General features: G+C 46.9%; 6 protein-coding genes and 7 non-coding genes across 13 annotated transcripts; 8 read left to right on the top strand and 5 right to left on the bottom strand.

Moving 5' to 3' along the window:
* Positions 1-1,653: 1,653 nt before the first annotated feature.
* Positions 1,654-3,810, top strand: YALI1_A07137g (uncharacterized protein; the record flags this gene model as incomplete). Its single annotated transcript, XM_499844.3, has 1 exon — positions 1,654-3,810. One exon carries the CDS (start codon positions 1,654-1,656, stop codon positions 3,808-3,810), a length of 2,157 nt encoding a protein of 718 aa, XP_499844.3.
* A 1,198-nt stretch (positions 3,811-5,008) lies between these two features.
* On the top strand, positions 5,009-6,592 carry YALI1_A07103g (uncharacterized protein; the record flags this gene model as incomplete). The annotated part of the gene is made up of 1 exon (XM_499843.3): positions 5,009-6,592. The coding sequence occupies one exon, from the start codon at positions 5,009-5,011 to the stop codon at positions 6,590-6,592; it is 1,584 nt and encodes a 527-aa protein (XP_499843.2).
* A 1,709-nt stretch (positions 6,593-8,301) lies between these two features.
* YALI1_A07051g (uncharacterized protein) lies at positions 8,302-10,260 on the bottom strand (the record flags this gene model as incomplete). Its single annotated transcript, XM_499842.3, has 1 exon — positions 8,302-10,260. The coding sequence occupies one exon, from the start codon at positions 10,258-10,260 to the stop codon at positions 8,302-8,304; it is 1,959 nt and encodes a 652-aa protein (XP_499842.3).
* A 645-nt stretch (positions 10,261-10,905) lies between these two features.
* On the bottom strand, positions 10,906-10,993 carry YALI1_A07044r. The gene has a single exon. It is a non-coding gene; the product is annotated as a tRNA-Arg (tRNA).
* Positions 10,994-11,446: 453 nt separating this feature from the next.
* YALI1_A07038r lies at positions 11,447-11,529 on the bottom strand. The gene has a single exon. It is a non-coding gene; the product is annotated as a tRNA-Lys (tRNA).
* Positions 11,530-13,987: 2,458 nt separating this feature from the next.
* YALI1_A07014g (uncharacterized protein) lies at positions 13,988-15,778 on the top strand (the record flags this gene model as incomplete). Its single annotated transcript, XM_499841.3, has 1 exon — positions 13,988-15,778. The coding sequence occupies one exon, from the start codon at positions 13,988-13,990 to the stop codon at positions 15,776-15,778; it is 1,791 nt and encodes a 596-aa protein (XP_499841.3).
* A 662-nt stretch (positions 15,779-16,440) lies between these two features.
* Positions 16,441-18,315, top strand: YALI1_A06989g (uncharacterized protein; the record flags this gene model as incomplete). Its single annotated transcript, XM_499840.3, has 1 exon — positions 16,441-18,315. The coding sequence occupies one exon, from the start codon at positions 16,441-16,443 to the stop codon at positions 18,313-18,315; it is 1,875 nt and encodes a 624-aa protein (XP_499840.3).
* Positions 18,316-18,696: 381 nt separating this feature from the next.
* Positions 18,697-19,524, bottom strand: YALI1_A06958g (uncharacterized protein; the record flags this gene model as incomplete). Its single annotated transcript, XM_499839.3, has 1 exon — positions 18,697-19,524. One exon carries the CDS (start codon positions 19,522-19,524, stop codon positions 18,697-18,699), a length of 828 nt encoding a protein of 275 aa, XP_499839.2.
* Positions 19,525-19,601: 77 nt separating this feature from the next.
* On the top strand, positions 19,602-19,687 carry YALI1_A06957r. Its single transcript has one exon. It is a non-coding gene; the product is annotated as a tRNA-Pro (tRNA).
* Positions 19,688-21,472: 1,785 nt separating this feature from the next.
* YALI1_A06939r lies at positions 21,473-21,554 on the top strand. Its single transcript has one exon. It is a non-coding gene; the product is annotated as a tRNA-Lys (tRNA).
* Positions 21,555-21,711: 157 nt separating this feature from the next.
* On the bottom strand, positions 21,712-21,783 carry YALI1_A06936r. Its single transcript has one exon. It is a non-coding gene; the product is annotated as a tRNA-Thr (tRNA).
* Positions 21,784-22,479: 696 nt separating this feature from the next.
* YALI1_A06929r lies at positions 22,480-22,550 on the top strand. The gene has a single exon. It is a non-coding gene; the product is annotated as a tRNA-Gly (tRNA).
* Positions 22,551-22,554: 4 nt separating this feature from the next.
* YALI1_A06928r lies at positions 22,555-22,673 on the top strand. Its single transcript, XR_002432054.3, has one exon. It is a non-coding gene; the product is annotated as a 5S ribosomal RNA (ribosomal RNA).
* Positions 22,674-25,025: the final 2,352 nt, after the last annotated feature.

Below are 25,025 nucleotides of genomic sequence, written 5' to 3'. Positions count from 1 at the left end.
TTCCACTGGCTGCAAGCATACACCTGAAACAGACGAAGAAAAGGAACCTTTGGACTGGGAAGTGGGACTTCAGTATGCACAATACGTAGTTCGAGTGTCGTAAAGAACTCGTGTTGTAAAGAACTCGTGTCGTAAAGAACTCGTGCTGTAAAGAACCGTTTGCAAAGAACCGTTTGTAAAGAACCGTTTTGTAAAGAACTCGTGAATGGCCGATTGTTTGATGTCATGACGGTCTGTTGCTGAGTCTCTTCTTTTCCCCCTCTTCACGACGTCTCGTCATCTCGTGCTCCTTTTCACCTCGGCAAAGTTCTGTAGGATGTAAGCCTTTGAAGAGTGAGCGCCCACCCATACTCATACCGTGTATGTGTGCCGACGGTGTAGCCATTGGTCTCAACGGGTGGCTGTCGACAACACTGCAACCAACGCTAACGTACAAGACGCTCCTTACATATATGTTTACCCTCGTCTTCATCAAAACCCCTACTTCGGTCTCTCCAAACCCATTCCTGCGCTCTCCTGAATTGTGAAACTGCACCTTTGTTTCACATTTGAGACAGCCAAAACAGACGGAAACAGGGTCTCTTGACACGGCCAAAACAACAACTACCACTGGTAGTTGTAATACTACAGTGTGCACTGCCATCACGTGGTCAAACACGTGTCATCCATCCCTTCACCACCCCTTCACCACCCCTTCACCACCCCTTTACCACCTTCACCACCCCCCTGCAAAATTATTGCTTTTGCTATAAAGCTACTTGGTAGTACTTCTAACGTTATGTCCCAAAAAACGCTCTGAAAAAAGTTGGGACTATGACACTGACTACACGCACGGCGGCACACGGTAGACCCTGCACTATGCACTTTTAGCGGGTTTTGGAAGAGCAAAAAAACATGGAGAGAAGCCATAGATGGTTGGCAGCCACCAGCAAGACCACTGGCGGTTTTCATTCGCCAAAAACGCCCTTTTCGACCCGCAATTCGCGTTCTCCGTTTCTGCCAAAACGGCAGATCTGCAGATTTTCCACACACATGCGAAGAGCCGCTGTGAGATTAAACTGTGAGAGGCCGCACGCAATATCAGACTACAGAATATCAACCACGACCAGGAACAATAACACAGACACGTTTTTTTTTCCGCCACACGAAAGTCACGCTGTCATGTACAACACGTTCCCTACGTGGACATCACGTGCCCCCAAAGCCTGCTGGAGACTGGGGCCATATTCGCCACGGCTTCTTTTTTCTTGTTCGCACACAAGCCCGAAACTAGTGTTTGCCTAGACCCAACCTTGATTAGCTGTATGCAGATTAATGCAGGCTATTTCGCCGTGGGGGAGGTGGACGGTGGAAAAACGGGTGTTGGGGAGAACATATTGAGTGGGCGATGCCTCCATTGTCATTTTCGGGACGGAAATACCCAGAGTACCAATTTTCACAGTCAAAAACCCCCCATAACAGCCCCCTTTATGGACCCCAGCAACCACCCCCCTAAACCTACATCTGTAACAAGCACCCGGTGCAGGTTACATCCAGGAATGTGTCTTGAATCTGGAGTATTGGCGATGCAAACCGCTCCATCCTTGTTTACCACGCGTCCTGATCGTTCTCGACACGCCCGCTACCCTCCCTGCCCTTCCGGTCGGCTCGAAAATGGCTAGTACTACCAAACCCGCGCTCCCGCCCCTGGTGACCGACCCAGCGACAGCCACCCAGCTTGCCCTGGCCGGATGGACGTCCACAGTGGCTGTTGACCCGACACAAACAGCCCTGGACATCGATCTACCCTCCAATACAGCTGGTCTGGTTCTCTTACTGCAACCCAGCAAAGCTCCGGTGCTGCAGAACGGCTGTGCCGAGTGTGGTCCGCCCATTAGCTGTCTCATGTGTCCGAGCTCGTTCCAGTGTCTTATGGGGGTGCAAACCGACTGTTCGACGTGTCCGCCGCTTCGCTGTGTGGCGTTGAGCGATGGCACGACCGCTTCGGCATCGTCCACAGCCTCAAGCACCAACAGCACCGCTTCAGAGACTCCAGCGCCTTCGGAAGGCTCAGCGTCTCCCAAGATCATCGGAGGAGTGCTTGGAGGAGTCGGCGGACTCATCATACTGGCGTTGGTTATGTTCTTCATCCTGTGGAACAAGAAGCACCGGAAACAGCCGATCCGCAACAAGAGCAAGATCAATCGCACCCGCTCACCCAATCTGAAGAAACGCGACGCGTCAGGCATCATTATCGACGACAACTACCTGCGAGAACTCCAGGACCCGCTCGGGTGCGTCCGAGAGTCTCACGCTGAGCTGCACGAAGACAGAAACAGCTACAAGAGTCTCAGCACGCTGTTTGAGGACAACTCATCGACGAGCTCCCCAAAATCGCCCATTCTCATATACACACGCCGAGAACGCACCAACCGGGTCCGAACTCCGGTTCTACACCAGCAATTCGAACACACTGACGATACCCATTATTATGAGCCAGACCTGATTGTCCCCCAACCAGCTCAACCAGTACACCAGCCCAGAGGTCTGTCTGCAATCTTCCACCTTCCGAAACCAATCACAAGCCGTCTGTCGCTTGGCTCTCTCTTTTCAGACACAGGACGGCTGTCGCTGTCGTTCAAATCGTCCCCCAGCTCATCAGTCAAACAGGACACGTCTCTCCCGCAATTTTCAACACCGTCTACGGCTCGGGACTCGTCGCTGACCATGAGCTCCAACGCCTCCAACATCATCCCCATCGCTTACATGCCTGGGGTATTGGACTACAGCAGTATTGCCGACCAGTATTCTGCTTATCAAGAAAGAAAGGCTGCCAGAAGAAGAGAGAATCAGCAAGAAGCAAAGACTACCTCGGAACACGTGGAAGATGTGTCAGACTACGATCCATACATGTCTCCTGTGGATTCTACCAAAAACAGCAGCCCTAGAGGAAGTCCACTTAAAGAGTACACTACTCTGTCCAAGAACCCCGACGACAACGGTTTGTCATCGTCAACCACGACCAGGTTTGGACCGCCATTATCCAGTATATATTCTTCTCCCATTCTTCAACCTCCTCCGTTGAACACTATTCAGCATATTCCCAACTCCTCTTCTCTGTCTACTCTCTTTCATGCTCCATCTACACCGGTCCCTGCAACTCCACCACTAAATGTGTCAGGCAAGTTTGTCTCCATGATACGTGAGACGCATTCTCACCAGTCCAGCATTTCGAGCATTGCTACCATGTCTACGGCTTCTTTTGAGCGGCTTTGGGACCAGACTGGAGCTCTTGTTGCCGACGAGAACCACATTCCTCCTTCTCCACCATCGATGAATACTCCATCAGCTCTCGATGCTCCCGCAGACTGCTCTAGCCCTCTAATCAGCCCTGCATCCCAAACCACAGACATGCAGTTTGTGTCTGCACCCACAAGTCCGCATATGGAGGTTCCGAGTGTGAGAGAGAGATACAGCACATCCGGTGTTTCTGACCCCAGTCGACGGATCAGTACACCCAGCATGGCTGAAAGTGCTATTTCGGATCCCCAACAACGATACAGTATGACCACCACGGCTTCATTTGTATCTGGAGAGTCTGCTCCATACCTGGCCACTACAAGCAGCTCAGACCGACCGGCTCCGTACGCTCCTGGCGAGTTGTCTGTTTCCCGGGAGTCTTTGACTAGCATCCAGCCGAGTGTGATCATCTCCCGGGCATCTACAATGACGCGAAACAGAATTGAGGGGAGAGCCATGGACGTGTCATTCCCTCCACGGTCGAGTTCTCTCAGAAGGACTAGATCTGACCGAGGTGATACAGCACCGTAGGGTGCCGTTGCTCAGCAACATCGAGTCGAGTCAAACGGAGCTGGCTTTGTATAGCATTGTAATATACCAACAGTAATTGAGTGCGTGATTAGATAACTAATAATTATATCAACAATTTATGATAACTCATACCATACTTGTATACTGTTGACAGGCCTTGTGGTTTGTGGAGTCCTCTGGACTTATGCTGTGCAGAATAAGACATGTCTCAGCTTGGTGATGATTACAATACAATGATCTTCATGCTACAAGTACAAAGAGACCCATCCAGATTATCACAAGCAGTAATAACTCTGATATATAACTTTCGTATCTTGTACTTGCACTCATAACCACTTGATAAGACTCCTATCTCTGAGTTCATCAGCCCCATCTGCTTCATACAGAGACCAATAGACGCGTTTTGAAAAGAGTAAAGTACAAGTTGTACAACTTCTTGTACCATTTCCGGTGCGTCATCTTGTGATTTATCTTTAGACAGACCTTTGGACTGGAATCATGTGTCCCCAAGTTCAACATGTGATACCAAAATCGCGTGTATATCCTCGGTTCGGGCATGTTGGTTGTGTCCATATCCAAAATCCAACCGTGTTCGATAATGTCCTTCCAAATGGTTAAGCAGTTATTGGTCTTTCCCACAGTAATGGTCCTGTTTCACTCTTTCGCTCCTTCATCGACTTTCCTATCTTGGTGATGCACATATCACCTGCATAATCAATGCATCACGGCTCGGGTTTCCGGTTTAGTACGATTAAGCGCGCTTATCTGGTGTGCAAAATAAGGTTTCGTGGACTACGCCTTCCTAATTAGGTTGTTGATAAGACACGGAGGTGGCTGAGACGAGACGAGGCTGGTTGGTGATTCAGTGCCCAAATCGAGACAAAAACAATATCATCGTACTCGTCAGATTCGGGCGACCAGATTGGTACTTTTTTAGTTGCTGTAGCACGCAGAATAACAATATCTAAACCCTCCTCACGCTCTCCTAGTCTTACAGACAATCTGCCCGAGAACACCGAGATCTACAGTGAGACCGCAGAAACGCAGATAGTCGTAGTCTAACCCCAGAATAGCTTTCCGAGTCATTATCATAGCCCCGCGATTGTCTCCAGAGCTCACCCTCGCACTCCTTTTAAGAACCCATCCTCCAGCATGACCTCAAGTGCCCACCGCAAGAACTGCACCCAGCCATTCAACGATGGAACTCGAAAAACAAATCTCTCCTCGCGAATGCGATGACGCTGATCTCCTTGCCACAATCGGGTACAAGCCCGAACTGAAGCGAAACTTCTCCATGCTCCAAGTGTTTGGAATCGCGTTTTCAATCATGGGTCTTCTACCGTCCATTGCCACAACCCTGTCCTTCTCGCTCCCAGCCGGTCCCTATGGAATGGTATGGGGTTGGTTTGTGGCCTCGGGATGCATCTTCACAGTGGCTCTTGCCATGGCGGAACTGGGCTCCTCTTTGCCTACTTCTGGAGGCCTGTACTGGTGGACATACCACTTTGCACCAGAAAAAGCGAAGAAACCTCTTTCTTTTCTGGTAGGATACACAAATACGCTGGGCCTGACGGGGGGTATCATGTCTATTGACTACGGCTTTGCCCAGATCTTCACCAGTATGATCATTGTGTGCACTGACGGCAAGTGGAACCCGTCTCCTTACGTGGTCTACGGCATCTTTGCAGCCTGTGTAGTGTCACACGCGTGTGTGGGTTCTCTGGGAACCAAACACATGGCCAAGCTTCAAACTGGATGCATCTACGCCAACATTACCATTATTGTTGTCATGATCATCGCACTACCCATTGGAGGAAGACATCATCTCAACTCGGGAGCATACATGTTTGGCCAGATTGAAAACATGACGGAGGGCTGGCCCAGCGCCTGGGTCTTCTTTCTGGCCTGGCTGGCCCCCATCTGGACCATTGGAGCCTTCGATTCATGTGTCCACATGTCCGAAGAGGCTTCCAACGCGTCCAGAGCAGTTCCCTTCGGAATCATTGCCTCGGTGGGCATGTGCTGGATTTTGGGATTTGTGGTGATCATTGTTATTGTTGCCGTATTGCCCCACGACGTGCAACCTATACTAGGAACCGTCTATCAACAGCCCTTTGCCCAGTTGGTATACGACACTCTTGGAAAGAACTGGACTATTGGAATGATGACTGTTCTGTTTATTCTGCAGTGGACCATGGGCCTATCCAACGTGATTGCTGCCTCCAGACAGTCGTGGGCTTTTTCTAGAGACGGCGCTCTGCCCTTTTCAAACTTCTTCAAGGTGATCAACGAAAAATTCTCAAACCCCATCAGATGTGTCTGGGGAAACGCTCTTCTGGCCCTGTGTATCGGATGCTTATGTATGATTGATGCTGCAGCGGCCGCAGCTCTCTTCTCACTGGCTGCAGGCGCCAACTCTTTGGCGTGGCTCATTCCCATTGCTCTCAAGCTGTTTTACGGCAGAGAGTCGTTTGTTCCCGGTCCCTTCTACCTTGGAAAGTTCCTCTCAACCGCAATTGGAGCGTTTGCAACCTTCTATCTAGTGTTTGTGATTGTGCTGATCGAGTTCCCACAAACCTCATCACATCCCACAAAGGAAACCATGAACTACACCTGTATCATTCTCTTCACCGTCTGGGGTGGTTGTATGCTCTACTACTTTCTGTTTGCCCATAGGTGGTACGAGGGTCCCAAGACGACCCTGGAGCCGGTTGTGATGGAGGGACAGGTGGTCAACTACATTGAGGAGGACGACAAGAAGAAGGTAGATGGTAGTTATTGAGTATATTTGATGTGTAAAAGGCAGACTTTTTGAACTGTAGGCTGGAGTTTTAGATCCCATGATTGATTCATTAGCTAACTAGAGTCGGAAGAGTAGTTTGAGTCGGAAGAGTAGTTTGAGTCTGAAGAGTAGTTTTGAGTCTGAAGAGTAGTTTTGGCTGAAGAGTAGGTTTGAATCTGAATAGTAATTTGAATCTGAAGTGTAGTTCAAGTCTGGAGAGTAGTTCGAGTCAACCATGGAGTTACAAGACTTTCTAGAATCATCTGTCAGCTCAGATATGGCAGATAGTAACATGAGAATGTTGGATACTGCCCGTGAGACGTCGTACTCGTCGGTGCTCGTCTGGACCGAATAGACCTCCTCGGCCAGAGATCTCGATAGCTTTCTTAAGATTTTCAATTCCTTCGATGCAACACTTCAAGTGCTACTTCAAGTTTCCCCTCATGTCTTGGTCTGGAACAAGTGGTTGGCTGGTCAACTGTTGATATTTGTAACGATGGTTTGCTGGCATAGTTTGGCCTCTCGGAAGTTTATTGTGGGTGGAAGTGTTGCGTCGTTCTCGGGTGGTGTTTGTGGGTAGTTTTCAGGTCTTCATCGTCTGTTAGGCACAAACCTCTTTGTTTTAATGTCTTACAGATATTAATCTAGATACTGCAAAGAGTGCATTATCCATGCACGTTGAACCTAATATCAGAAGTGGAGTCCATTCGGAGCTCAGTAAATCAAAGAGCGAAGAAAGATGGACGGCTTCTGTGTGATAATTTCGTTTCTTGAGTGACTCGAAGAAAACACAATAGATTAGTCAGCTAATTGGACGCATAAAAGGACTCCCAGGTCCAATTCCTCGTATCATCTATACTTTGAGAACATCTACATCTACATGACGTTCTCTGCTCTCATTGAAAGCTGTTCTATCTCAGATAAGTAACATGGCAGTATATTCCAGACATTGCAAGGCCATGCATTTGCCACGGAATTGTGTAGGAATATCAGACTTCTCCTCCGCCCTATCTCTTTCTTCTGACACTCTACATGATGAGAGAAAAACAGTACAATGAGGCCCATTGGTTTTTATTGGACCTTTAGTCTTGGATATTTGAAAAATCCTCTTTCTCTGTGTTAACAACACGTTGGTACAAGAGAGGACTTAGTGAAATAGGACGCTATGTATATATATATAGGATCGTAAGAAGCCTACTAAAACCTTTTTGACCAGCTCCATCAACATTGTTTACATTGCATCTGCTGTTCTGGTCTGTGGTACGTTTACCGCGAGTGTAATGGTGATGAAGATCTCCAAACGCCGTTCTGTCAATTGATGGTGACTGATTATCCCCTGCTGCGTTTTCAATCGAAACCGAGAAAACCAATCAACGATACAGGCTCACAGGAACCAAATCACCAACTCTTTCTACCAGGCATCTCTACCACTTGTAGTCCCTGGTGTCTTTTGGACAGAGATTTGGGAACACGAGTAAAAGGGGGTGTTTATTGACTTAGTTGCAACAACTGAAGGTGATGACTTCCACGGTCGTTTCCTTTGGCTATCGATCACTGTTCTGGTCATTTTTGGTTCTATATCTAGTACAGAATGTACATTAAGTACTTGCTCTCTGAAACTACGTACAGTACAATTCACACAATGCTTTTGGATGATCTCGTCATATTTGGGACTACCAAACGAACACTCTGGTTGGTAACCATCAATGCTACGACGACTCACCCTTCTCACACTTGAAACACTCATCACAGTAGATAGTGTACGGCCAAAAATACGGAGGCATACCCTGGATGATCCGCATGTATCTCTTGAGAGCCCTAAGACTCACATGACCCAGAGCCTTATGCCAATATGAAATGTCCAGATTCGGAAGCTCACGACCTCTCCAAACCATGGCCAATGTGTGTTCTGATAAGGTCAGAAGCGGTAGACGCACAATGCTGGTCACAGGGTCTTTCTTGACAGCTTCCCTAATGAGGTTGTAGGATGTGGCAGACAGGGCATTGTAAGGACAACCTTCGCAATATAAGGCGGGAGCAACGAGGGCTTGACCGTTGCTGTTGTATCCGTAGCAAACGCTTCCCTCAGCCCTCACTTTGTAAAGTTGTTCAATGTGTGCGTCATGGACTGAATTTTCCACCAAAGTGCCAGGAATGAAAAGTTTCTTGTCGTTGATTAGCATTCCCTCATTTCCACTCATATCAATCACGGTCCATTCCACCCAGGCATCTTTATTGGGGTCGGGGACAAGCGGATCAAAGTTGTTGGCATAGTCAATGCATGCCTGTACGAACAGTCCTCCTCTGACATTTTCTGGGCCTGATGTAAGAATTTCCTTGAAGAAACCAAACTCCTTGATCTGCTGAAGCCTTTTAATGTCTCCAAGAAAGGGTATCTCAGCCGGTTTCTCGAATTTTCTCTTGACTATGCATGTCTTGATTCCGTTGAAGTCGCTCTTGATGAGTTTCAGAAAATCTTGGGCTCCATACAAGCGAGTCTCCTCCAAATCACGTATAAGATCCTCGTCCTCGTCGTCGGCATTGAAAAGAGTCATTCCGATGTACCTGTCGGCATTGCTCGAGAAGAGATGGGGATTCATAACTCGGTAGTCATAAAAACTGTTGGCAATGTACTCCGCTATCTCAGGGTTGTATTTTGTACCCAATGATTTGATTTCATTCATCTCAGTGAACTCATTGACAGGGTCAAAGTCCGCCATGTCGCTAACATACAGCTTGCCCTCTTTGAGCCGAGGTTCTGCCACCCCTCGGTGATGATCCATTCTTCCCTCCATAAACTCTCTGCTCCAGGTGCAAGACCGGGCTCGGGGGATTCCACACCCGCTGATATGACAGTGAAGGCCCATTGAACTCTCTTTCACTAAATCTTCAGTCACACAAGCGGTATCAAACAAACCGACATTCCCCACAGGCATCCAACCGCAGTATTGTTCATACCTGTTTAGCAGGTCGAAGAAAACGCAGGCGGGGAACGGAGGCGATTGGTTCTGGAAGACCACATCGTAGTCCCATAGATCCAGACCGTAATACTTGAGTCTGGCATAGGTTGTAAGGGCAGCCTTCCACAGGTATGAAATGATGTAATTCTCAGTAGCAAGAGTCGCGGGATCCAATTCTGGTCTCTCGAGTTCTGGGGGATCATCGAAACCACATTCTGGAAGATTGATAGCCTCAATCATGGCGACTATGTCACGCGTATCCATTTCGCATTTCCAGCCAAGATAAATGTCGTTGAGTTCCCCCCACGAGTTGCTGAAGTCCGTAGCAATATCGTTGGCGTCTTTATAGGTGGTTTTGCTGCTTCCATACTTGGATTTGTACTTTTTGAGGCGTTCATCTCCCCCTAAAGTATCCCCAGCGAACCCACAGTAAAGGGAGTATATGAGATCGAAAGTGTGTCGCATGAGATTCATCTTCAGCACCAGTCCTCCACATTTAGCCACAGCGACCATCATGTATCCAGCCCACTCGGAATAGGACATGTCACATTGCATGTAGATCAGATTGAGGTAACCTCCAATCATCAGTCGTTTCAGTTGTTTTCCCTCCTCATAACTCGTCTTGTCCTTCTCCTTCAGAAGGTCCAACTGCTGGTCAAAATACCGACCGATAGCAGCCACATCTGGTCTCACAATCGTCGGTCTCATGGGTATAGTGGGTATAAAAACCAATGTCTCCACAGTTTCCGTTGATGGATGGTATCTTAAGGGGATATAGATGTAGAAAAAGAAGAGATTGTACAATGTCGTCGAGTAGGTGAGGGGAACTGACTGCACAAGCCCGTCATTGAGATAAAGTTCATAATTGTGTCAATGAAAAGCGCTAAAGTAAATGTTTGGAATGGACATTCATGGAGATTTAACCTACTGAATATTCTTTGGTATTACTTCCGTTTCCTGGGTGTATGTGGGTGGTGGTACTTAACAATTGGGGTCAAGTAGCTGTTATGTATTTAAACTCCCACTTAGATTATGTAGTATTCACTAACTAAACACATCAAGTCCCAACAAAATACACCATTAAATTCACAGCAAAGTTAATAATTAATAAATGTATATGGCAGAAAAAAAAATCTCAAATCACACATTCAATGCATGGAAAAAAATCTGATATTTCCATCTCAAGCGTAGTAAAGAACCTGATTTTTTCCGACTCAAGAACACTTGCATTTAAGTAATTGTCATCTTCTCACATTTTAGTCTCTCTTGATGCATTTGGAGCAAAATATCGGGGTGAGATTTTATTTTTTGGCCCGGTTTAAAACTTGAAAGCCGAGAATAATCCAACAATTTGGACGTGGGCGTAATGGTAGCGCATTTGGATTTCGGTTCTTTCTGAACGACGTCCCCTCAAAGGCTGGGGTTCGAGCTGTCCGTCCTTTTTTTCCCCCTTGTCTTTTTTTTTCGGCCTACAATGCTAAAATTTTCGCCGATAATGTTCCCTCTCCAAAGCCGTTGGCTTATCGAACGCTATTTTAAAAAAAAAAAAAAAATGAAAAAAAAACTAACAAAAACTTTAAATATAAAAGATTATAAATTTCGAGAAAAATGCGGAAAATGCGGAAAATGCGAAAAACGTCTTTTTGTGACCATTAGGAGGTCTGAAAACTCGAATTAACACAAATGATCAAACAAAATGATGGAATGAGTCGACATTAACGACTTTCGGGACCTGAAATACCCTCCGCTGTCTCCACTTTGTAGAGTATGCAGACCCAGTCTAATCCATGCTTATGCATAGATAAGAAGAAAAATTTGAGAAGCAAAATGGCACACATAGATTACGTGTTTGGAGACAAAAGCAGACCAAAAAGGCCAAAAAGGCCAAAAAGAAAGCCCGACGTGGGGCTTGAACCCACAGCCTTGAGATGACCTTGGAATAAGAGTCTCACGCTCTACCGATTGAGCTAGCCAGGCAGATTGACGATAGACTGTATTTTGTCTATTTGAGTGTTGGACAACGCGATATCTCTGGCGAAAAAATGGTTGTAGTGTTTGATTTGGCTTTGAATCTGGTTTGTAGCCTCTGTTTCGGTGTCTTGAAGGCATCGGCATAGTTTTTGGTGCTCTGAAATGATTTTCATTGTTCACGTTTATAGGTTTTTTGCCATTGTAACGTCAACAGAACCAAGTGTAGATGAGTGCAAAGCGATTTCACATAGTCAAGAAATATCTAATACAAAAGTGCCTAAGATTTAATCTCTGTTATACACTCTTTCCCTCGGACTTCCCGCTGGTTCCAGCCGAAGACACTAAGATACACATTAATTACTTCTGATTCAAAAAGACGCTCCTGCGACAGCCACAACCGACACCTTGACCTACCAAGTTGATCCAGCACCTCGTTTGGGTCCAAGTTGATGATAGTTGCGTCGCATGGACCAGAATCTCGTGGAACACGGAGATGAGTTCTTGGGCGATTTTGGCTCATTAATCGACTGTTGTCTGTCAGTACCGTCCATACCCTAGACTTTTAATGATTGGTCACCGGGATCTGGATCCTCCTTCTAGCCCCACTGATGACATTGTACCACACAGTCGTCACAGCAGTCTGTCATCACAAAGTCTGTCATCACAAAGTCTGTCGTCACAAAGTCATCATCTTTCAGCCCAATAATGCCCTCAGCCCTTTCGATATCACCGTCACTGTTTTCTAGGGTCTTCAGAATATGAGAAGCCGTTTTTCGGGTCAGAAGAGGGTCGTCTGGCTCATGATAGTTGCTGTGGTAGCTTCGCACAACAGTGACGAGGTCTGAGCACCTAGACTTCTTGGTAGGAAGTATTTCTGGAGTTTCCACCTTCCTAGAGTTGAAGGTGGGTTTCTTGTTCCACTGGCCAGAGCCAACCTGATACTTCAGAACTCTACCTCTCAGTGGTGGAATGACGGCCGTATCTACATGAAACCACTGACGTATTAAAGATCTGGAAGAACTTGGAGCCAAGTTTGGGCACCTCTGATCATCGTATTTGTTATTGCGCTGGAGTCCCTGACTGCCATTTGGATCGGGGCCGTCGTATGGTATCTCTTCCCGCGAGTGTAAGCTGACCGAGACGAGTGGCCGTTATATCTGGCAGGATTATGCTGCAATATATGACCAGTGGATATCGTAGAGATTTGCAGAGTAATTAATTGGTCTAATAGGGACGGCCTTTCAAGGGTTGTGGCTACTGGCCACTGGGTGTTACAAGTATCATCTCTCATCCATCTCTTATCCATCTATTGTCGACAAGTACAACGATCTTACGATACCAAGTCCCCACCAGTACAGATCTACCATTAAAGCGGAGAAGACTGGATTGGATACCGGGTACGACCACTAGTTGTTTCTCGCGAGACCCTTTCGACCGCAATAATCGCCTATCCCACATGTTCTATCGGACTGTACCTGCACCACTTCATGGCCAACTTCGTATCGGTTCGCACGGCTGATACGACTTGTCAGCCACCCCAACAATTTCCCAAATAAACTTCTTTATTTGTTAACTTCCCCAACTATCAATCGTAACGTCAACAACAGCCGCCAAAAGTTCTCAATCTCCGTCATTTCTCAACCTCAAACAAGACGCTTTAGTCGCTGGAAACCTCGGCCATCCGGACCACCACTCCACCGCATCGGCGCGCTCCTTGCCGACCTGTACATGTGCATATCAATCCCATGATAGCGTCCGCATACACATGCTTAGATAGGAAAGAGCAATGTGGGGTAAATTTGGGGGGCCGGAAAACGGGCAGAATTGAGGGGGGGGTAAACGCAACCGAAAAACGCCCACAGAGAAATGAAAAGGAAATAATAACAGAAAATCCGGCTAGAAATGTGATCACGTGACCAATTTCTAGCCGGCAACCCCGCCAATAATGTATTTGGTACTGCTTGTTATCCGCTAGGATCGATACCCGACTCGCTTTTCTGGCTCAATCCTCAACCTTAAAAATGTCTAAAATGTTAAAAATGGCACATTATTTCAGATTGTAAATATCTACCGCGTCTAAACCCTGCATATCGTTGTTGTAGAGACCGTGTTCGGAGTGATATCGGAAAGAGCGACAAGGAGATGGTGTTGCCACTGGAGCCATGGTATGGTCTCATCCGGGTCACGTGATAGATCGATACACCCCCAAGCAACATCTCTCGAGCGGTTTGGCGATCCGCTGCTAGCTGGTTACGGGGTACTACCCTGTGGCAAGAGGGGTACAGATACAGGCGCTTTACCATCACCAACGTCTTGGCGACATGTGCAGAATCAGTAAAGGAAGCGCGCTGTTGTCTTTGTGTTGAATGTGTGACACAACGGTTGCTTCCGCACACAAGGCAGACATATAAGCGATCGTAGTTGCTGGTTGTTTTGGAGACACAATTGACTCTCTTGACACACCATGGACCCATACGAATTCCCCCCTGGAACGATATTTCTGGACCCTGAGCGGCTGGACAGCGGCAAAAATGATATCATTCTGGAACCTAAGCCCAGCGCAGATCCCAATGAGCCTCTCAACTGGAACAAGTACCGAAAAGGCATCAACTTCTTCGTTGTCTGTTTCTTCACGTTGTTGGCCTTCGCTCTCAATTGTATCCCCACAGTGTTCTGGGGCCCATTGAACGAGGAGTTGGGCTTCACGTTTGACCAGCTCAACAACGGCTATGCCATGGGTCTTGCCGGTCTCGGCCTGGGATGTCCGTTTCTGATTCCCTTTGCCAACAAGTTTGGAAAGCGGCCTGTCTACCTATGTGGTATTGCTGCCGTTGTGGGAACTGCCATCTGGCAGGCCAAAATGTACCATCCTTATGACATGTACATTGCGACGTTCATTGACGGCCTGGCTGCTTCGCTGACCGAGACAATTATCCAGATGACGGTCGCTGACCTCTTCTTTGTGCACCAGAGAGGTACCATGAACGGCATTTTCATGACGGTTGTCGATATCGGCAACTTCCTCGTGCTGGTGCCTGGAGGATACATTACCGACTCGCTCGGCTGGCGATGGGTATTCTGGATCATCGCCATTATCGACGGAGCTTTCTTGGTCTTCTCTTTCTTCTTCTTTGAAGAAACAAAGTACCTTCCTGAACAGACAATGATCACATACAAGGACGTGGAGGTGAATGAAGAAGACGACAAGCCCCGAGTCGAAAAGAGTGCAGATGCTCCTCTCTCTACTGCCACCCGATACCTCCATGAAGACCGTCTGAGAGAGAACCTGGAGGACTCGAGAATCTCAATGTCTCAGTCTCGTCCTGTTTCCCAGGCGCCCTCCAGACGAAACTCCTTGTCTCATTCTCGACCAGTTTCTCAATCAACCTCCAGAAGAAACTCCATGGACATCAAGGAGGCTGTTTCTGAACACGAGATTGTTGTCGGTGACTCAAACACCCCCTCAGTGGCTGACAACATTGTCTACCACCCTCGACCTCTCAAAAAGCGTCTTGCTCTGTGGACATACTCGCCTGGCTCATGGAAGAACTTCTTCAAGAAGATGTACACGCCTTTCATTGTGCTCTTCACCTTCCCTATTGTCTCGTTTGTGGCCATCAACTACGCCTTCATGCTCACCTGGCTGGCGATGGCTGCTACCACTATCGCCAACTCCTTCTCCAGCGAGCCCTACAACATGTCTTCCACTGCTATTGGAAACGTGAACATTGCTCCTTTCATTGGTATGGCTCTCGGAGCTGTCTACGGTGGTTATCTCAATGACAAGTCCATCTTGTGGCTCACCAAACGAAACGGAGGTTTGTATGAACCTGAGATGCGTCTCTACTCAATGTACCTCGGAGCGGTCGCCGTCACTGTCGGTGTGTTCATGTTTGGCATTCCCATTGCAGAGGGAAAGCACTGGATGATTCCCACGGTTGGCTTCTCGCTCATCATGTTTGGTTTCGGCTCAGTGGGATCCATCTCCATCACCTACATGCTTGATTGCTACAAGGACATGGTTGCTGACGCGTTTGTGGGCGTTGTGGTTGTTCGAAACGCCTTTGGAACCATTGTTTGCTTTTCTCTCGAGCCCTGGATCAACCGATGTGGTCTCAAGACCGTGTTTATCATTTCTGGATGTCTCTCTGTGATCCCCCTTCTTCTCATCTACCCCATGATCCGCTATGGTAAGGAGTTGAGACGAAGATCTGCAGACAGATACAAGTACTTTGCAGAGCTTACCTGGGAGTGATTGTGGAGCTGGTGAACCTGTCCTGTTTATTATTGTATTGTATAGAGTAATATGAGTAATTTATGTTGAGTTGCTTTTGTTGAACGGGATGTACATTAGTTGGGAGTTTAGACGGCAGGGTCAGTGGTTAAACAAAAACACTTGAAGATTTGGTAAGTAGGGCGATGGTGTATGGACCCTGACTAACCCTTGTAAATCTCCATAGAAGCAGCCAGCGATTGAAACCAGTTTGGACCAGCTGGGGTTTTTACTTACAATCACTTGTAGATATCGAGTCAGACCAATCACCAAAAACTTATCCACCCATCTCGTGTCATCTACAAGTAGGCCACCAAACCTCCACTATCTCCGTCTTAGTCTCACTCTTATCAGTCAAGCCACAGAACGGAGAAACGAACAACCAGAGATGCTGGTAATACCGATAAGATAGCAAAAGACACAGAACGCCTACTACAGAGTCAAATACGTGACTCCTGTTTCCCCACTGACCTCTTTTTCGAGCTGCCATCATCGCCTCTTCACTACTATCTCCACTTATGCGAGCAGATTGAGTTGTGGCGTCGTGCCTGACGATTATGCAACCACAATGACGAGCTGTGGGGTATATATGGAGGTCCGTCAGCTCTTTCCACGGGACCGAAAACTTCAATCGCCTTTTAGCCATGCCCTCAATTGATCCTTCCAACGTGAAACTCGGAGTGGGCCACACGGACACAACGGGGGTGGATAAGGAGGCGCTGATTGCGCAGTTTGAGCAGTTCAACAACCTGGAGGCCAGCGAATGGGCCAAGAAGATCCTGGAGCGGCCATATCTCGGTAGACGTGCCGTCAGCGTCATCATCTCAGGCGCTGGTCTCGCCGGAATCACCACAGCTATCCTGCTGTCTCAGAAAGTCGACAATTTGACTCTGACTGTTCTGGATCGAAACTCCAAGGTCGGAGGTGTTTGGGCTACAAACGAGTATCCAGGCGTGCGATGTGACGTTCCTAGTCACTCATACCAGCTTACTTTTGATCCCAAAACAGACTGGCAGAGCGCCTATGCCTTCGGAAAGGATATCCAGGCTTACTGGCAGAGCAGAGTGGAGAAACACGGGCTTGCAGACAAGTTCAGACTGAACCATTCCATCAAGGAGGCCAAATGGGATGAACCAACTCACCAATGGCATGTCAGAGTGGAACACAACGGAAAAGAGGAGGTTCTCAAGTCGGACTTTTTCATTTCGTCATCTGGATCTCTCCAGACTGCCAAGTTTCCCGTCCAACCCGGCTTCGAGTCCTTCAAGGGACCCAAATTCCACCCTGTCAACTGGCCTAAAGATCTGAACCTCAAGGGAAAGCGGGTGGCATTGCTGGGGAATGGAGCCACAGGGGTCCAGATTCTGCCAGAGCTCATCAAACAGGGTGCAGCTCACGTGGACCACTACGTCAAAAGAGGAGCTTGGATAGGCCACACACTATTCGGCGTGAAAGCTCCGGGTTACGTCGACTACACTCAGGAAGAAATCAACGCCATCCAGTCCTCTGAAGAGTACCACAAGTACCGTTCTTCTCTTGACTCCAAGCTGCATGGCAAGTACGAAGCCACTTTGTTTGGAACTCCGGGCTACAAGGCGGGCATCAAGGAACTGCTGGCGCTGATGTACCTTCGGGTCGGCGAAAACGACGAACTGTTTGAAAAGGTTGTGCCTCATTTCACTCCGGGACCCAGACGTCTTCTTCCAGCTCCTGGGTATCTCGAGGCTCTAGCTCTTCCCAACGTGGACTACTACAAGGGCGACATTGAGCGGTTCACTGAGAATGGTATCGTATTTGACGGAGAAGAACGTCCAGTTGATGTCATCATTTCTTCGACAGGATACGTTCGAGGTAACGGATATGGAGCCACTCCCAATTATGAAATCATCGGATCCGACGGGTACACTCTACGAACACATTTCTCACCTCTTGAGTCCAAGAAGGGCTACTCTCTGTCCTACCTTGGAGTTTCGGCGCCCGGCTTTCCCAACTTTTTCTACACCCTCTCGGTAAACTCCTATCTCTACTGTGGAACTCCTCCCATAACAGTAGAGCAGCAGTCTAGCTACATTGCCAAGGTGATCCGAAAGGCGCAGTTTGAAGACATTGCTTCCATTGATCCGAAGGAGAAACCCTCCGAGTCCTTTTCCAGACGTATCTGGGAACTGTCCCAGGCCTCGTCAATCACCAAGGGCGGAATTGGAGGTTACTTTACCGAGATTGATCGCAACGGTGACTCCCGGGTGCGAATTTCGTGGCCTGGAACTATCTCTCATGCCATTTCTGTTCTACGAGAACCCAGATGGGAAGATTTCAACTACCAATATCTCAACCCAGACGATCGCTTTGGATACTGGGGTAACGGCAAGACCTGGATTGATGATCATCCCGGAGACAAGACATTCTATCTTTCCAAGCCGGGCTCTGTCAAAGTAAGGAATCTACATGAAGGCTGGATTTCGCTTCCCAGAGATGGTCCTCCCGAGATGGTTCCCCTCGGGGTTGACATCAGGGCGTAATGAGAGTAAGACATCCCAGGTACCAGTGACGAGATTTGGACTAGAGACAGTAAAACACAATGCACCTGTCTGACCACACAGGGTGGGACAAGAGTACAAGCCCCAAGAACCGACCTGGACGGAAAAGATTACAGCCAGGAGAGCTTTGGCATCATCATACTTGTTTAGATAGTTGTAGAACAGAACACAGTCGCGAGTAGAAATGTGACGAGCATGTAAGGGTACAAGTATGTACTCTTTTGTACATACTTGTGCCACTACGATATGTAAATCGATGGTGGGCCTGATGTTTTAGTTCGACTGGATCACCTACAAACACCGCGCATACACAACTGATACGATTGCAGTGTCAAACTGCAGGTATGATAAATATACAAACTTCTATTTCTTGGTGATCTCAAAGTTGAAAGGGTACTCGGCATGAACGACACCGTCGTCATCAATGTACTTTGACTGGCCAAGGTACTTTCCTCGCACCAGAAATCCCGAGGGTGCCTCCTGCAGCTCAAACTTCTTGACATAGAAGGGGTTCTCGGGGGTGTTGGGAGGGTATGAGCCCATCACCTGCTTTCGGGTCTCGATAGGCACTCCCATTCGAGAGATAGTCTGCTGGTAGACCAGACCGGTAACAATCTCATGCTGGACTCGGAATTTGATCTCAGAGTAGTACTTGATCTTCTCCTTGATCTTGATTGTTCCAGTCTTGAGATCCTCGATGGTCTTGGGATCTTCCAGGTTCTTGACGATGGGCTCGTCATCACCAAGATAGGTTCTGTTCTCCATGATCACGACCCTTCGCTTGTCGTTAGGATCACCCACCGTCTGGCCTGCCACGTTGGAGGTGATTCCAAGAGCCTCCTTCCACTTTCGCAGAGACTCGTCCTCAGCGTCCAGGTTCACGTACTCCGCCACGGACTTCTTCTCGCCAGGCACATAGGTGTCAACAAATTCCTCTTCCTCCTCCTCTTCCAGATGCTGCTGCTGAGACATGGTGTTAGTTATGTGTATGCTGTAGGGGGCTGGAGACAGGTTTCTCTCAGCCACGTTATATATACTCATTTTAGAGTTTGCACGCGCGTAATTAAGGAGACAGGGTGTTTCACTTTGGGATAACGTGATTGAGTATGGAGCAATACTTGTCAGAACACTACAAGGTGCTTCGAGTGAAGCAAGAGAAGATAGAAAATGATGGATTAGCTCGGGGATCATGAACACATGTAAAATGGCTGATTACTAATCATTGGTCTGGTTGTGTGGCCCTTTATTTTAGGTTTTTCCAGGAAAATGGCCCGATGGTTTAGTGGTATAATTCTCGCTTAGGGTGTCCTGAGCAATTTGCGAGAGGTCCCGGGTTCAATTCCCGGTTGGGCCCGTCCTTTTTTGGTTTGCATTTTCTGTGTACGAGGAGTTCAAGTTCATGTTGCGAATGTATCACTTGCAAAATAATGGCCCAAGTGTTCTCTTCACGTTCGGTCAAACTCCAACATTCAACCTGCAAATCAATGCACATATACCATGTCTATACTTGACACTGGTCTTCTCCATAAACGCTCGATCTTCCGCGAGATTATTTTTGTTGATGGCCATCTGAAACTTGCCTCTCGTTCCTCCGACTCGTGCTCGAGTCCCGTGTCGTTTCCAAAACCCCACATCTTCATTGCATCTTAATCCGTTCGTCCATCAGCTGTGCTGGTCGTTGATGGAAGGCACGCACGAGCCATCCTTGCCAGTATAGTGGAACGGACTTGAGGGTACAGTAGGGACTTGAGAATAAGAGAACGGAAGGCCTGCCCTCAGGATCAAGCATGGTTGGACGGGTTAGTTTGGCGAACTAAAACTTTGGAAGATCGTCTCCTTTGATGACGGTCTCCGGGGAGCATTGAGATGGAATCCGAATTTGACCTCGTTCTTATCATCTCGGGAACAACAGCTCTCATGATCCGAGGGTACTCTCGTCAAAGGTATCTTCTGCTCGTTTAGGAAACTGGTGATATTTTCTGGGCCAAGTTGGACACCAGAATTGGGATATACCAACCCAGAGACCAACTCAGAGGTCTCAAGATTTCTGTTCGAAACCAGACCTGGACTCTGGTAGGCTTAACTGGTAGTACTGCCGTCTTGCAATGGACAGGTCAGTGAACCAATATTTTGTTGCAAGAGTCAATAATCGATTCCTTATAAACTGTCACATACTGTACTAAGGTAGACCGGCATGTGTTTATATACTCTTGAGGAAGTGTATATACTACCGTAAGCCGATAGCAGTTATATACTCTCGAGTAGGTGTCAATAATCATGATACTAACTGACTAGAGACTAGCCCTCTCATAAAGTGTTTTTTGCTTCAAAGGAAACATTTCTGCTACTGATCATACTTCACTGGGTCTAACACAATAACAAAAGCGGACATCGGACTCGGATTCGGGTTATACAGAAGGGTACATGTCAAACATGCCAATGGTTTCCTTTTATTCTTTCTCTAGACGTGTTATTGGTCTAATGACGAATACGGCTATAATATGTTTTTTCCTATTAGTTTTAAAAAATTCTAATAATTCTTTTTTGTATCTAGGAAAATAAAATTCATTGTTTTTTGTTTTGTTTTTTGTTTGTTTTATTCTATGGAAATACATTTACTTGAGGCGTAAAGACAATGTTATAACCTGCAAAAAGGATTCGAATTCGGTTGTTCAGAAGAGCGCATGGTATTCGTTCTCGCTTGTTCACGTATTCTGCCTATTCTTTCTTATGATCTTCAGTACTCTGACTGCACAAATATATCAACAATCAAATAAAGCAATCAAATAAAGCAAGTTGTGATAGTCGTATCAGATACTGCCGTCTTAGGCTGCTGAGAAACGAGGAATCTGTTTTCTTTTGTTTTTATTCTATAGAACTACATTTCAGTTTTAGAAAAATACTTCTTTTTCAGTTTTATTTTTTTCTAACTTTTTCTGATGAATTATTACTTTTTTATTTTTTACTTTATTTTTTTCTGTTTTTATATTCTAACAATTAGTTTTTTTTTTATTCTAATGATTTATTACAGCTATATACCTAGTAAGCCGGGTTATTGGCGTTCAATAAATCATACACTTCTGGCTGACTAATCCACCGTGACATTGACTGGGATTTCTTCCAAACATTTCCAAGATTCGCCTGGCTAGCTCAATCGGTAGAGCGTGAGACTCTTATTCAAAGCTATCTCAAGGCTGTGGGTTCAAGCCCCACGTCGGGCTATCTTTTTGTAGCCGTTCCAGCTGCTATTTTTCACTCATGAGAAAAATATTTTTAGTTCAACGCTCTCATCGAACCTTAACTTAATATGACAGAGTAGGTATGGCATATCTGTCTCGTTTCGAACCAAAGAAAAAGCCTTGAGAAGCAAAAAGAAAGTGCCTTCGACCAGATTTGAACTGATGATCTCAGCATTACTAGTGCTGCGCCTTACCACTTGGCCACGAAGGCTGCTATGAATCACACGAGAGTGTAAAGGGTGTTTCACCTGTTTTGCAATGTTCATTAGAATAAAAAAAATAAAAAAAAAGCAGAAAAAAAATCCCCAGAAACAACAAAAATTGCGTTACAAGTAATAGCTCCAAATTCCAAACAGTTGTAAGGGGTTGTTTAAGTGAGTGACAGTTATTATTCTACCTTATAGGTGCTTTGTTCGATCTTATTTTGTTCATTTAGAGAAAAATGAGGAACTTCCAGAACCTTGGGGATCATACCAAGTGAAGTTGAGTAAGGGAAATGAGTCTCGTTAATACAAATGTACGTTTCTTGCTCATTTTCCTGTTCTTGTGTTTGTTCTTGTACAAGTACTTGTTGTCCCCCAGGAGATGTCACTAATTGCAAACACAGCATGTTGTTCTGGGTCAGCTTGAATATATCACTCGTACAGTATATACAGTATGGAACCAAAACTGAAGACATATGGAGACGAATTCGAAATTTGAAACACCCAGAAATTAACCAATAGGAATAAAACACTCAAAATCGACATTGACGTACTTCTCGTCTTAGTTTACGAGTTCTCTCCACCTCCAGAGCACGATGGGGAACTCCATTATTTGTCAAAAATAAAGTTTTTTTATTCTAAAGTTTCGAAAAATACTGTTTTGAGAGTTAGTAAGCAATATTTTTCCCCGAAATACCTCCAAAGCGCCGATGGTTTAGTGGTAAAATCCATCGTTGCCATCGATGGGCCCCCGGTTCGATTCCGGGTCGGCGCAACTTGGTTACGGCCATATCCTGGTGAAAATACGGCTTCCCGTCCGATCAGCCATAGTCAAGCTCCAGAGAGCCCAATTAGTATTGTAGTGGGAGACCATACGAGAATCCTGGGTGTTGTAATCTTTTTGTCGTCCTTGCCAGCTCAGCCCAGCCCATGAGTGTAGCGACTGGGTTGTGTTATTGCGTCGTAATCACTTTTTCAGTCGGTCACGGAGTTTTTGCAGTCGGTCATAGTGTCGTCTTATGAGCCGAACCATACAGAACGTTCAGATAGACAAAATGAACTAGTAAACGCTGCGAGTACCAACAAACCTGTTAGTAAAGGGGCTCATAAGCTAGACAATCTCCATTTACACATGGTTTGAAACTTTTATTGAACATGAGCCATGATCCACGTCCTCTGACCAACCTGTTCACATTGGACATGAATTGATGTTCCGAAAGTTGTAGTAATTGCCCATGAACCAGAGTTTCAAGTCTAGAGATAACCCACAGACCTCGCTTGGTGGCCATAGTGATTGGTGACTTCCTTGTTTTGGACCTCAGAACGAAATGGAGGTCGGACAGATCGGGCGGAGAGACCGTGGGGACTTTGAGAGTGATATTGTGCCGAGATCAATGCTTTTGTTAACACTTTGTGCAGTTGGAGACAGACGCATTGAATATATGCTGAGCCTCGAACTCCCCAGTCCAATAGAGCGTTGTTACCAACCCTGACCACCTCAGTTTGGAGAGACGATGAGTTGTCAAGTCGCTTGGTTACACGATTGACCATGGCGATTGTCAGTTAGGCGGAAGAGAAACTAGAAGCTGACGGCCACTCGGCTAGAAAAACACATATCCACGCGACTCTCTCAGAGAGGTCAAACCATAAGCTCCACTGAGTAGGTTTTTCCATCGCGGTCATAACAAGGTGCTCCTTGATTGAATACAATTCCTTGAACTCACAGTTGGCCCTTATCATCAGATGCCAATGCATGTGCCAAGAGAGATAACGCACCACTGGCTTGGCAGAAAACATATGCCGCAATCTACATGCGCCCATGGACCATATAAACTGGCCCAGCTCAGACTAACCCGAGTCTAGTTGCACGTGGATCGTCTCTCCTGACCGTTAATTCAAAAAAAACAATCCCTACCGAATTCGATCCCTATTTTGTTCGACTCAGCTTAATAAGCGTTTCGGAAGTTCAATAAGTGTGAGATGTGGATCTTAGATGACTGTGAGATTGGACCGTAGATGATGCCAAAAAGACAGCGGTTCCGATACAGTAGTATTTATACAATACAATGCAATGCTTCTAAATGATAGTTTCATACAGCTCATGAGCTTCAAAACAATCAATACATTATTTATATATATTCCACCCACACAAAGAATGCCTTATCACTCTCCCGGCATTCCCTCCACCACCCTTAAGGATGTGATTGAGAAGACCACAACCCGAAGGCTCGAGCACTTTCTCCCTCGCACACTGAGGTGGTTGAGAACGAGGGTTCCAGTGCTTTTCCCCTCACACACGGGTGTGATTGAGAAAACCACACAATCAGAAGATCCCAGTGTTTTCTCCCCCACACACGGATCACAAGACTAGGGTTCCAGTGCATTCTCCACAAACTCCAACCATCCACAGTCCACGGCCAACGGCCTCCCACCACCCCTCATCTTCGCTCGTTCCAACGCCCCTCAACTGTCACCACTCGCCACCTTCCAACGCCCCTCGTCTTCCTTCCATCACCTCCTTCCAACTCCCCTCATCTACTATCCACCACCCACCGCCCCTCACTATCCCCACGCCTCCTGTCTTGCACACAAGCCCCCGAATCCACTCCGACCTTCCACCACCAAGAGCACCAATCTCCTATGCTCCAACATCCCCGTGTGGCCAAAATTATCATCGATAGGCAAGTAAAAAAAGTAAATCTCACGAACCGGTTTCCGCCGGAGAACGTGAAGTGACGCTAGTCTGGTTTCGTCTCTGTGCAATCAGACCCCCCTCTTGGGACGCGAAGGGTGATTGCAAGTTGGTTTGAAACTGACTGGGTTGTAGCGTCGTGTCTAAAGACGAAAATTGCCAGTAGACACGGGTTGTCCGGGGCACTCCCTATGAGACTCTGTCCCTGAGTTCATAGCATGCTTGGAACCTGGGCATGGTTAACGCACACCCCCCCTGTAAACAAAATAAATTCCTCCCTGGGATTGAGATGCCCCCCAGGAGACTCTGGCCTGACTGTGCCTACCCGACACCCTCGGAAGACACTGTCGTTTGGCTCATAGCTCTTCGGGAAGCACCCGTCTAAGACTAGCTCTACCTATGGTAGTAACTAGATCCTAAGACGCCCATCTGAGTTAGTATGTTGAAGATTGCGGAGGAGAAGGCGTGGCACTGGCAACTGGGGAGTAACACTTCTCGCAGCTGAGACTAGGTTGAAAGATGATCAAGGTGCGGGGAACATAAGAAGCCTGTCAAATT

Source organism: Yarrowia lipolytica, chromosome 1A (assembly GCF_001761485.1).
Source record: "Yarrowia lipolytica chromosome 1A, complete sequence".
NCBI lineage: Eukaryota > Fungi > Ascomycota > Dipodascomycetes > Dipodascales > Yarrowia > Yarrowia lipolytica.
Note: the sequence above shows the minus strand (reverse complement) of the source record. Positions and strands in the feature narration are given on the sequence as shown.